The sequence below is a fragment of the Hesperophylax consimilis genome, chromosome 1 (genome assembly GCF_061612785.1).
Source record: "Hesperophylax consimilis isolate HC1 chromosome 1, BYU_Hcon_1.0, whole genome shotgun sequence".
Taxonomy (NCBI): domain Eukaryota; kingdom Metazoa; phylum Arthropoda; class Insecta; order Trichoptera; family Limnephilidae; genus Hesperophylax; species Hesperophylax consimilis.
In genome coordinates this window covers 24,474,342-24,487,425 of record NC_142836.1, presented here as the reverse complement: position 1 = coordinate 24,487,425, position 13,084 = coordinate 24,474,342, and the positions used below count along the sequence as shown (strand labels likewise).

The 13,084-nt window shown below is 34.8% G+C and overlaps 1 protein-coding gene across 1 annotated transcript in view; it reads right to left on the bottom strand.

Moving 5' to 3' along the window:
* Positions 1–3,752: 3,752 nt before the first annotated feature.
* LOC149426501 (putative G protein-coupled receptor CG31760) overlaps positions 3,753–13,084 on the bottom strand; it is an 83,425-nt gene continuing 74,093 nt past the window's right edge. Inside the window, exons 8-17 of the mRNA XM_089639908.1 lie at positions 12,839–12,989; positions 11,506–11,659; positions 10,575–10,684; positions 9,479–9,623; positions 9,075–9,144; positions 8,620–8,758; positions 8,432–8,537; positions 7,375–7,527; positions 6,943–7,083; positions 3,753–6,603 (exon numbers count right to left, since the gene is read on the bottom strand). Coding sequence (XP_089496034.1) covers positions 6,556–6,603; positions 6,943–7,083; positions 7,375–7,527; positions 8,432–8,537; positions 8,620–8,758; positions 9,075–9,144; positions 9,479–9,623; positions 10,575–10,684; positions 11,506–11,659; positions 12,839–12,989 — 1,217 coding nt within the window. The 3' untranslated portion in view covers positions 3,753–6,555. The remainder of the gene's footprint in view (positions 6,604–6,942; positions 7,084–7,374; positions 7,528–8,431; positions 8,538–8,619; positions 8,759–9,074; positions 9,145–9,478; positions 9,624–10,574; positions 10,685–11,505; positions 11,660–12,838; positions 12,990–13,084) is intronic.

Here is a 13,084-nt window from a genome sequence, read left to right as displayed (position 1 = left end):
CAAGCACATACCACACATCCACGCGGCAATAAAACATTATTTTTATTTACAACATGTGTGGGACTGACAATGGAGGCCTTACTAACTGAAGGAAATCACATAACGTTCAGGTAGATTCAAGTGGTATGTACAACGATGGAATCAGCACAACATATGGAATAGGCATGTTTTATTTCTGATAAAGCAAAGCACAATGTCACACAACCTCTAGAAATTTTAAATAGTGAAATTAAATTCAGAAGAATGATATAAGCTGCCAAACAATCTAAATGTATCTTACTACAGTGAAAATATATTCTTTCAGTGAAGTAATGTATACTTACAGTGAAAATATTTTAAAAACTACCAACATTGTCTTCATTTTTTCACCGCACATTTTTACTGGCAACTATCTTTATGTATGATCGCAAGATTCAACCCGAACTAAATGCAATCTAGACAGCGTCTTTTTAGATAAACCTATCTTATTTTTTAAAATATTTTTAATGTGCGACATCTATTGACTTTTCTGCAAGTCTAGAATCTAAAACCTCAAATTGTAATATTTAATTATTGAAGACAATATTAGCGATTTCTAAACGAAAATCTGAAACAGAAAAATCAGAAAAGGATTACCCCGGAAAGACAAGAAAATATTTTTATTTAGAATCAAAAAATTAACACAATACCTCATCAAGAGTGCTTTACTCGGGATGAAAATAATATGTTGAATTCAATCTGCAGATAATAATATGTTGAATTCAATCTGCAGAAAATAAGCATTCACCAATTAAATAGCAATGTTTGGTTTTCAGTTTTATTTCGATCCAATAGATGGAATTTGCGAGACTGGTGGACATTATTGATGGCACAGGGATTTAAAATTTTCACCTTGCCAGGAGTTTAACCCACCCAGCCCGAAAAGGGGTGTACAAAATTCCCATAGTCCACCTTATAAACGATATGTCGATAATTAATCTTACAATTTCATTAATATTTTTTGTAATCTTTTAAGAAAATACTAATGAAATTTTTGCCATTTTTTGTTTTCCGTCATTCAAAGCGCGTACTACTGAAAAATATTGTTTTTGATGAATATCAGTACAAATCGCGTTGCCTGCTAGTGTATCATATGAGTTTCGATACCATTCTTCTTGCCTTCTCTTTATGTTCTTGGGTTGTGTTATTTGTTTCAGTCTAACATGCTTGGAAAGCCATGTTTAAAGCCCGTACCACAGATGCGAAGGAGTGAGACAGTTGTACTGTTATGCGCACTTTCCGCCAGTTATATGCTCCATTTGTTGCTCGGAATTCCATTCTCTTGATACAGGCATTCGGTCGGTTTCTACCTTTTTGAAGAGCAAACATGTTTAGTTTAGTTCTTATTTAAAACAAAAGTTGCGTAGAGGTAAGTTCATTTTAAAAAATGAAGTTTATTTTATTTATTGTTTTTATGTTTAACTCCCTTTAAAAGTTTTTATTTTTAATAATAAATTTATGTAAGGTGAGTTGGGGTAAGAGCACTGTATAAAATGAATAGATGAAGTTTAAAGTAATCCCATACGTCACAGCATTATCCCATCGCATTCAAATTTTTACACAAGGAATATTAACTATTCCTTAATCAAATTGTTTTATCGCAAGAAGTTAATCTGCTGTTTTTATTAGATTTTTAAGTATTCAAAAGAAAAAGGTCTTGATAGATCCACTTACCCCGGAGGCGGGGTAAGTGGATCAAACCTCAATATTTTGATTTTCGGCTAAACGAATAAAAATGTTTAATTGCCAATCCAATCAAACGCACTAAGCACACAATTTCGCCATTTAAAAATATTGAATATAGTGGAATATACATCATAAATCAAACATTATTTGGCAGATTGGGGTAAGTGCAACATTTTATGACTAGTGATGGGGCAACGAAAACAAACTTTTTTTTTATGTATTTGTATTATTTTTCACAATATTTACTAACAATGTTATTATAATAACATATATTTACTACTAATAACTGAACTTAATATGTTTTTATAGGAACTAATATTTTGATTACTAGATTTTTAAAAATTACACAATATATGGAAATAAAAACGCCTTTGCGGAACCTTTTGTTTCCGACATTAAAATGATAAAAAATAAAAAAATAACATTTCTTTTACAGGTAAGAGTTTATCTCATACAAAATCCCTTATTGAATATTAAAACCATTAAAGGACATTTTGAAAACGAATTCTCCTCTTCTCCCAGTTAAGGTATTTGGCAAAACAGATATAGTATCTGCGTTATAAATATCGGATACGTCATCAACTTTCGGGAATGAAAATACGTTACGATTTTCTCTGCTTAAATGTGAAACCCTTCGTACATATTTGACTGTCTTCTTATATTCATCATTTTTTATAATATTTCCTATGTAATGTTTGAGGCTCTTCTTCGCTATAAATTTAGTAAGTATCCAATCACCAACTTTTGTCTCAACGTTTAAATTTGGTTGTACATCCAGTTCTTGCAAAATGCCATTAATGTCAATAGACAGAACATCATCTAAAGGTACGTTATTTTGATTGTCTTCCACGTCTTCTTTTAATAGATTTTGGAAATAGTCGCATTCATCTTCAGAACTAGACTTCCAATCAGATTCGCTGACAGATGTTTCGGACGCCAGGCTAGGCGGTTTTTTGTGATTTTTTTTTATTCATTTTTTTATTATTCACTTTAGACTTCTTGCTTGAACAAATTTTCTTCTTCGAATCATTTAGTTTATTTTTTAAACGCTCTACGACATCATCATATGTTATAACCTCCGCACCAGTTGCAACTTTCGTCTTTTTTACTTTAGCAGGTTCGTTTTTTTGTATAGATCTCAGCATAAGCTCTTCAAATGATTGTTTGACCTTTACAGAACACAGAAAATCTGAATTAGCTGTTTTAATTATTCGGTCTTCTAAAATTATAATCTTCTTCAAAGGGTTAAGGGAGTGATTTTTGGTAGTATAAGTAGAAGACTCAGAATACTGAATTGGGTCATTTCTAACATGTGATACAAATTGTTCTATAAAAGGTTTGACTTCTTTAGATGTGGAAGGTATGGCATAAAATTTTTCAATATTTTCTATTGATGATAGTGGATTTTCAGGTAATGTTTTTGTTGGTTGCGCATTCCAATTGTGACTTGGTTTATCTATTTTTATGTTTTCCTCATCAATACACATTTCAAAATCAGTAGTAGTTATTATTTCTATGTCTGATACTGTGTTTCGTTTTTTTTAAAGTAGTATGCACATCACTAGTAACATTTGCGTCCATACAAAAATATCAGGGGGAAGTGAATCTACAGTTTAGTAGCACTTACCCCAGCATGATAATTTATGGGGGAAGTGAATCTAGTCTCATAAATCACAATTCTTTAAGATATTCATAATGCAAATATATACACATCAAACCTCAATTCAATTATAGAGTACTCACCAATTTGTAACCTCCTAGCACAAGTTTTTGTTAAGTTATAGATAAATGAAGGCAGCGCTCACAACTCGCACGCAGACTAAAACCAACTGCCAAAATTTGAAGCTCTCTAACAACTCTCTGTGTTTATGAAGCAGCTCCATTTATATGTCAGAATGAGGATTTAGCTAATTATATTACATTCTCATATATGGCAACACTTGAATATTGTATTCAAAGAAGGTAGAAGGCCTGGATGAACTTCCCCCAAAAATTCACTTACCCCAACTCACCTTAATTAATAAAATTAGAATTCAAAAAAAAGTTTTTTTATAAAACATAAATATTCTGTACGCATTTTTACGCTTTAAACGTATTTTATATTTTTTGAGCGTAAATATTTTTAACGATTTAACACAAGGGTAGGCAGAAAGGATAGATACTTAATCTTGGCATACACTCTTTGCTTCACATACATTCATACAGCGACTTCTGCTTATTCCGACTCTTGACCGGACTAAAGTATATGATTAACTTGATCGTGCCATGTCTTCTTCGCTCGCCACTACTTCTACCATTCATATCCTCGGCAACCGTTTTTCACAAATTTGTCAATGTGATTCAAAAAAATATTTGCAAAGGTGAAATCGGTGTGAAGAAATTATCATAATTATGTTAAAAATGCCTTTTTTGCAAATTTATTGAAATATTTGTCAGTTTTAATGAGAAATAAAGAACAGTTTTATTTAAAAATATAATCACCGTTTAGAGAATGTTGTTCGGGCGACCAACGGGCCTCGGTCACATTTTGCGTCAGACCAGATGGTTGGGAACACACTACTCGAAACGAACTATGTATGTATTACGATTTATACGAATATGAGCAGGGGGATTGGAAAACTTTTGATGGTTAGCATGGGGAAGGTTAAGAAAATTATCCGCTTTGATAAAAAGTTTTAACTGGAGACTTGATCTTTTTCGTACTGATTGAAGGAAAGATGTCAATGAAAGCCTTCCTTGTGACCTGTGCAGGAAAATAATTACAGGCTAATAAATTGCGTAAACACAATGGATCAAATAATCTCAAACATACACAATTTGAACCGTATTGCCACCAGCACAAAGAGTGTGAATTCTATTGTTTTGCAAGGGTATTCTTGAGAGTGCATCGCTTTAATATGGATAGTACTCGTATGATAATCTAAGGTCCGGTTGTTTCAAATAATTTTAACATTTATCAAATTTCAAAAATAATTTTCTAGTTCTGTGGAAGTTCTATTCAAGTTCAGCTATGTGAAACGATTATAATAACAGAACTTGAAAATTAATTTTGAAATACAATGAATTGTTTCAAATCTGTGATACAACTGACCCTAAGACTGGGCGGCTTGCTTAAGCAATTATTGTGTGTTGGAATTACGTAGTGCAGTGGTGATTCGCTTAGAATTTGATTATTAGGATTGGGAACAGCGGCCGTAAGAGTTCTTTGTTACTGATTATATAATGAGTTTTTACGTGGTAATATTGGTTCCATGATATTTCATCAAAATGAAAATTCAACACACCTTTAAAAAGTGATATAGAGTCATTAAAAGTGATGAACCAATAACTAGGTTTAATAGTTACTCATGTAACCTATTTAACCTAGTTTTTGTTTCACCACTTTTCATGAATTTATATCACTTTTTGGAGGTGTGCTGAATTGGCATTTTGATGACATACACGGTCTCCGATAATATCAAAAAGTTTTTATTAATTTTTATCGGTTTTGTTTTTTATAAAAAATTAATTAGTTATATCTTCTGGAATTTTTGATTAGAGTTTTTAAGATATTAATAAAATGAACCACAATGCGGCAGTAGTACAATTTCACCAGGCATGAGGGGACTAACCCAAGCGGACCGTAGTATAATGTTGGAATGGTTTAGGTTAAGAACATTTAGTGAGGGTTATAGACATTGTGTAATGAAAATTAAACTTTTCAGCAGGGCTCTAAGCCAAATGGCGCCGAAAATTTTGGCACCCCTTGTCAAAATCAGTAGATGCTAAGGTTGGTAATCACTGTAATCAATAATATTTGGGTGTTTTCGTGTGGGAAGGGACCGAACAATGGGCTTGACTTAAGGAAAGGACAGTCAGACGGCCAAGCTTTTCGATATGGTGGTTTCAGTTACCACGGGTGAAAACAGTAGTCTTAACCGGTCGGTGGCTGAGTTGACACCGCATTTGGGCACCACCCAGGCGTAGTGTGTTCAATTCTTCGGCTGGCTAAGTCCTCCATCACAACACAAGCAACATTTTCCGCTTACTGTGGTGGTAGTAAGAGATTTTCAAATATTGTCAGGTTATCGTTTCCCGGGAATGTTTGTTTTTCTTTAAAAAAAAATATGCACTATGCACACAGTGGAATACGGAGAATAGAGTAAGCTTTAAATTAAGAATATAATCTACGGGTTAAAAATTGCATACTAATAATGAAATATTTCTACCGATGAAAGGAGATGTTCTATGTTCCGTACTACCGAATACCCTAGAATAATAATAATACGCCCAACTCTAAAAACAATTGGCATTGTTAACCCAACGCTGACTGTTAGAGGCGCTAGTATAGCATGTTGACATTTCTTCCGGACAATGGTGGCAAAAATTAATTGAATTTATACAGTACTTGGTAGCAGTGTTTTGCTCTTTCTTATTTGTATTTTGATCAATTTGATTTTCGATTTCTATAATTTATTGACGTAAAATAAAGAAAATATTTCACGTAAAATCCAAATGTAACAAAAGAAAACAAGCATACAAAAAACACGCCGCTGCGGGGTGCTAGTTTAGCATACTGCCATTGGAATAATAATAAAAATTAAGTAATTTATATGTAGCGCCGTTTTTGTGCAAAATCAACTCGAGGAATTTACGGGAAATTTCAGAAGTTTGAGGTATTGTCTCTATTCTAGGGTATTTGGTACATCCATGCTCCTAGTAGGAAGGAGCGTAAACTAAGGTTGGTTGATTGTTTGGTTGGTAGGTTGGTTAGACGTAGACTGGGGGCCTGGTGTCGGGGGCAGGGGCGAGGGCGGGGGTACGTGCGGCAGGGCCCGGCCAACGCCAGCCACTGGCGCACCAAGCCACCAGTCAGCCGGGTTTTACTGCGTCTTTGTCCAAGTCCTCGCACACCTGCAACTGATAAACAAACATGCGGTCACATTACATTTTGCCACGTTTTTTATGTTTCATAAAGGTAATTTTAATCGTCGATTTCATATCATGCCATGTCTTCCTCGAGCGTCCCCCTGATTTCTACTAGTGAGGAGTTTTTAAAACAAGCATAGACCAATTGGATTTCCAACCAGGTGTCATGGGTTCGTTCCTCTGCTGGAAGTCCTTCATCTGCACAAGCAACATTTTTCGCTTTTGATGGTGGAAGTAAAAAGAATTCAAATATTTAAAGGCTATTTTTATAACTAGGGAATGTCTGTGTTCCTACTACCTATACAGTTCAGTTGAGGGAGTAAGTATTACCTGTTGTGAGGGTGCAGGGAGCACAGGAGGAGCGGGCATGGTGAAGTGCCCCCCAGGCCGTGGACGCAGGTGTCGGTTGTGCAGCTCCATCTGAACTATCTTCATGAACTCTATCTGCGCTGCCAACTTCTGAACTTCTTCCTGCAAATTTATTAACTCTATAAATGGAACTCTGTTATAAATATTTATGACGCTATCCACATTTGTAAGTTTTTAATATGTTTTGTGGGAAAAACATTATTTTGGAGCTATTTAAAGGCTCCATTATTTGAGAAGCCAAATGAATGTGGTACAAAAGAGCGAAACTTTACTTGATAAAATGAAAGGTTAGGTTAGGTAATTTTTTTTCATCAATTTTCTTTAATGTTCCGTTTTGTCATGGAACCAACGAATGTATATTTATTTATTTTATATTTATAGTCAAATTCGTACCTTCAGTTCATCATTTTCCTGCGCCAGATCATGTGGCGTGGGCGGCAGGTGAGGATGTATGGAGCCGATGCCGTTTAAGGAGAAGGAAGCGGAAACTCCTCGCGCCGCCTGACTGTCCCACTGATCTCCAAACCCCCGACACACGCGCACCACCTGGCAACATTATAAGGAAGCATAAAAGTGCACACACTGAAATTTTTTCACGGTAGGCGCTTTGGGATAAAAGTTTTTATGGCGACATTTTATGAAAGAACTTAATCTACCTGTCATTATTTGGAGTAAAAAATGTAAAAGTATTCTTGGTGTCCAGTGAATTTTTTAATATTGCCGAGTAACCGCCTAACCCCTCATATTAACCCTAGTTGTCCAATTACTACTGATTTTATGTTTTTGTAAAAAAAAGAGGAGACCAAAATTTCATTTACATGTTTTTACTCCAAATAATGTCAGGAATCACTGGTTAAAATAAGTCAAGTATGTTCTCTCCGGCTTCTCCCCCTTAACATCCTTTATGTTACTCTCTGGCTTTGCACTAGTTGCAACACCCTTTTTTCTTATAGAAAAATTCAGAACAAACATCTTCTCTTACTTTTATATTGAAATGGATATTTGAAAGCCCCATAGAACATGATGGAAATGACCTTACTAGCGTAACATAGGTGCGTTTACCTAAAAATTCCAGATAAAAAAGCTGCCTAACTTCATGAAGTCTACCTCACATTTCTAGTGTTTTTATGCTTAGTTCATTTCTGAGTTACATAAAATAATATTTACTGCATAAGCATAATTTAAATGGCACAACATTACACTGATCATTCAATCAATATTGTGAACTATTAGTGTTATTAACTCAATAGTTAAGAATCCCTTTTTTTAAAACTAAACAATATATGTGATGACCTTGGATTGTAGGAAGATTGAAACACACTGTGATCATTTATTATCTTAAGAAGTGACTTCTATAGGAACTATTTAAAACAAATATTAAAACTATGTACTAGTGAAGCCATCTATGCTTTACTGCTCAAACTATCAAAAAATCAAAGTGATATTTTACCTTGGGTCCAAAGACGAGGGCCACAGTGACCGAAGTTGAGAATTGTGTGCGTACAAAGCCCAAGAAATATTTCATGTCTGGACCCACTTGAGGAAATAACAATAAACTGTAAAAAAAATACATTTATGAATACTTAATAAGAAATTGATATCTAGTTTCTAAAAAATTCTGAACGGAATTATACTCACTGGAATGTGACCATTAACAAATTGACTGCTGCAATGTTGTAAATGGCGTATGAAATTAGTCTTGCTTCATTATACAAGGACTCTGCGTGACGAACTCCGTAGCAGACTCGTACGCCCCAAAGCAGAAAGGTAATCTCACCTGTCGTACAAAAAACAACAAAATATGAGAAATTAGAAAAATCGTTAAATAATATAATCAATTTCTCTAGAATAAAAAAACCATAATGAAATTAATGAATTACTCCATTTACCTTGGTAGTAAAAGGGTTTGGGTGATCGATATAATAGTTTCGGTTCATGTCCTGGTTAAGCACCCAACAAATAAAGTGATTGAAATTTTTATTATTACTGTGCATTAAAATATAATTTTATTAAAATGATTCAAGAGTCAAGAGTGACTGTAATTGTTAACTGTTATTGTTCATAATAAAACAATATTAAAGTCAATGTATTACCAAGTGCTAAACTGTGATCCCACCAGTTGTAGGTGCATTGTTTAAACTTTAAACCTTCACTGTCGGATATCTGAAAAGTAAAATATTAATATTTTAATAACCCAATGTTTATAAGTCTTATTGTATAGGTATTTATTGGTTTTCAGTTAGGCATACTTTACTAAATGTGTTTTATGCTGCATAAATATACCTACGTACTACATAGTACCTACTGAAAATAGTTGGCTAATAAGTATAGAGCCATTTTTGTTAAATATCACATCATAGGCGCTATGTAACAAAAGGTTTTTGTTGTTGTTGTTTGAATGCTGTTATGGAAATTTCATGATACTGCTGGGTACATTTCTAAAATTATCTAATAATATTCCAACTATTACTTTAGGCATTTAAAAAAACAGGCATACGTCTTCTGCGTGTGGGGGGTCGGAGAGAGTCCATGTGCCGAGGAAAACTAGCATCACTAGCAGAACTGGAAGAAGCCACCGCAGCAGTTGTCTTTCTGTTAATTTAACTGCATGAGCTGACTTCACCCGATATGTCAGGGATACTCTGTAAATATATATTGGAAGCATTACAAATCTGATTTTATTTTATTTTTTATATATTTTTTTTAATACCTTTATTTTTCCCAATTTTTACATTAAGTACATAAAATATTATAAAAATCAATAAGAAAAATGGGAACCCACTAAGGCGCAGCCTGTGCATGGGTAATATAGTTAAATTCATTATTTTATTGTACCTAGAAAGAAATCAACTGTTGGCATATACCTATAACAAAAACAAGATTAAAATTTGTCTAAGCGGTTTGTATAAAAAGTGTTTACAATAGTGTACAGTGAAGTTATAAGTGTTTAGTGTAATATTAAGCGAATAGTTTGTGAGAAGCATAAAGTGATACAAATAAAATAAAAAGTTTCAACTACTGTATTGAAAAGCCATAATTTTAACTCTTAAATATTGAGGAAGTTTAGTTGTCACTTGAAGATTTTTCGGTAAAAGATTGAAAGTAGGAGGTCCAATGAAACTGCAGTGTGTTTGCATTCGTTTGGTATTCGTTTGGGGAGTATAAAATACATTATTATTTCTAATGTTGATTCTGTTTTCATTTATTTCGAATTTATTTTTGTTTTTAAAGATATACATATTTCATTTTTTGCAAAATAAATAGTTTACGGAGACAGAATAGTTTAGATTCTTTTTATAAGTCATCTGTTGAAAATGTTCTTTTCCGATTGTACAAAACTTTGATTTTTTTATTTCTAATTTTATTTTTAATTTTGAGTTATTTGTAAAGGTTTTATATGTGCATGAAGCGCACCACCCCATCCTATTATTCCATTTTTAATCACTGAAAAGCCACAACTTACCATTGGTTTAAAAGCAATGCATGCCGATGTAATCAATTATATACTTTGCGGAGCTAAAAAGGAATTTGATTAAAAAAATTAATAGGAACACTTAAAATTAACAAAAAAATAAGTAATATAATGTATCTACCGCCACGTCTTCATGAGCAGAGCTGTGTATGTGATGCAGAAACCAAGATGTCGGCACCACTTGGTGGCGATACAGCTGTAGATGTCGAGCACCGGGAAAATAGCAGCCATCTGAAAATATTGATTATAATGAATACAACTTAGGACCAATTAATTCACTGAACAGTGTTGAATCATATAAAGGCGATGCATTAAGTCGTGTAATATTTTAAATTGAGCCGCTGTCAATAACAACCCTTACGTAGATGGCGATAAGGTTTAAATTCCCGCTTAACACCATCCGCCTGTTTTGATTTATGCAAGAAAAAACATGGCCAAAAAGTGCCTTTTATTTTATTTTGTGGATGTTCAGGCATAAATATTTAATTTCTTTTCGATCATTTAATAAATAATTTAATTTGCCACATTATACAATAAAATCATAACCGAAAATGGGTTCGTAAGTAGGAGATTTTGAACTTTAAAGCAGTTTTCATAGGCCTTTACATTATATTTTTCTGGGCTTATAAAAAGACTTATCTAAAAAATACTCGATTATTTCAAAGGCCAAGATGTATTCTACTCGCAGTATTCAATCAAAGCATCTGAAACATTTCTAGGCGACCAAATTTTCAAACCAAAAACACATGATTTTGCATTACTACCTACGTATGGCATCGCCTTGGCGTTAAATGTATGCCTTGCTAGTGGAGTTGCCACAATCTGCGTATTTTTGGAGCTGTTTAGATTGTGGACTCTATGTTCCGCAGGCGCCAAATGTTCACCTGGCGTATTTCAAATATGCAATTTTCACAACTCTGGAGATACGTGAATTGCAGAATCAAATTTATACGAGTTAAGATTGAGGGTGATATAATTAGAATGACTAATTTATTTTTTTGACAATTGCAAGATGTAGCAGCGTAATATTTTTTTGAATGATTTTTGCTAACCTCCAGGTACATGATGGCGCAGCCGAGGAGAGTGATGGCGAGGAAGATGGGGCTGGCGCTGCGAAATACCCGGGCTCTGCGGTGACGGTGGAGGAAGCCCGCCAGCAGGATGGTCCCCCCGGCGCACCAGCTTGATATGCCGAGCAGGACACCCCTGTTGGGAAGACGAACATCTTATCAATCTCACTGAAACCACATAAGAATCCAGACTGCTCCCAACCGACTGGAGCCAGTGAGACTATCGCATCCTCAATTGGGATATGTTGTGAGGTTGAAGGTAGTGGGGAGGGGAAAAAGATGGAGAAGAAGACGGTGGGGAAGTACCTGGCTATTCAGATCTAGTCACCAAACATGGCCAAAGCCATTTCAGAGAGTATCTTCCTCGCTGTTAATTATCACTTGAACTAATAGCATCACGAGGTTGAAAAAAGAGGTAGAGGGAAAGGGAAGGGAATGGGGAATGTTGTAAAGTGCAGTCACTAAAAATAGCTATAGCCATTTCCAGTAAACTTTCTATTCTGAATGGTGTGTTCTCTCACTGACAGTATACACCACTTGTAAATCGGTGATTTAAAAAAAATATTTGACACACATGGAATTCAAAGGGCTTAAATTTTATTAAATGGACAAAAATCAAGAGAAATATTGAACGTGTTTCATAAAATTCCAGAAAAACTCAGGAAGTTATCGAAGTATGCTTAGTTACAGAATAATTTTCGGAAATCAGTGAAATAACTACACTCAGCCCAGACGAGTTTTCCTTTGCGAGATAAACGTCAAAATGGGCGCGCTAAGAAAACGGTACCGAGTTGAATCATTGCGAAGGTTGTTGAGTTTCAAAAAATATTGCACATTGTAGATTTTTGTTCGCCATCACACACACTTATTGTTAATCAGCGGAACGGCCTACTTTGCTGTCCACAGCAAAGTGGACAACATAAATAGAAAGTACATTGATCTTTTCAACAACAACAAAAACCTATAAATTGCTAAGCCTGTCTTTAATAAACTGTTAAAGGAACCTGACGATACCAGTTATCGAAAAAATGTAAAATGTGTATCTTCAGTATTTATCTAGCAGGAAAACTGTCATTTGATGTTATTGTTATTTTTCGACCGAGGACAATGTGAAATCGACACAGAAAACTTAAAAAAAATCGCCCAGGCACTAGAAATGTCTCAATGGCCAACTGTATTCAGTGCCCAGACTAATCAGTTTCTTTCAACCTCATTCAAACAATCTCCTCTCTTTTCCTCGGCATTTCACAACATTCCCAATTTGGGATACCAAAGCACCACTGGCTTTGTGTATTTGAGACGATAAAGAAATTACCTGAAGGGCCAGTTGTAGGAGGCCCTGCAGGGCTGGGGCCCCTTGCAGGTGGCACAGCCCTCGGCGCAGGGCAGGCAGCGCAAGGCGTCCCACCCACCGCCCCCCGCACCCAAACTCCCGTTCACCTCGGAGGAGCGCTCCTGCCATGCCACTAAAACACAACCACAAAAATATATTATGTTACCGTAAATAAAGTAAGTATACCTTTTACCCCTATAGTAGAGACTTATGGATCGGTTATAAGTA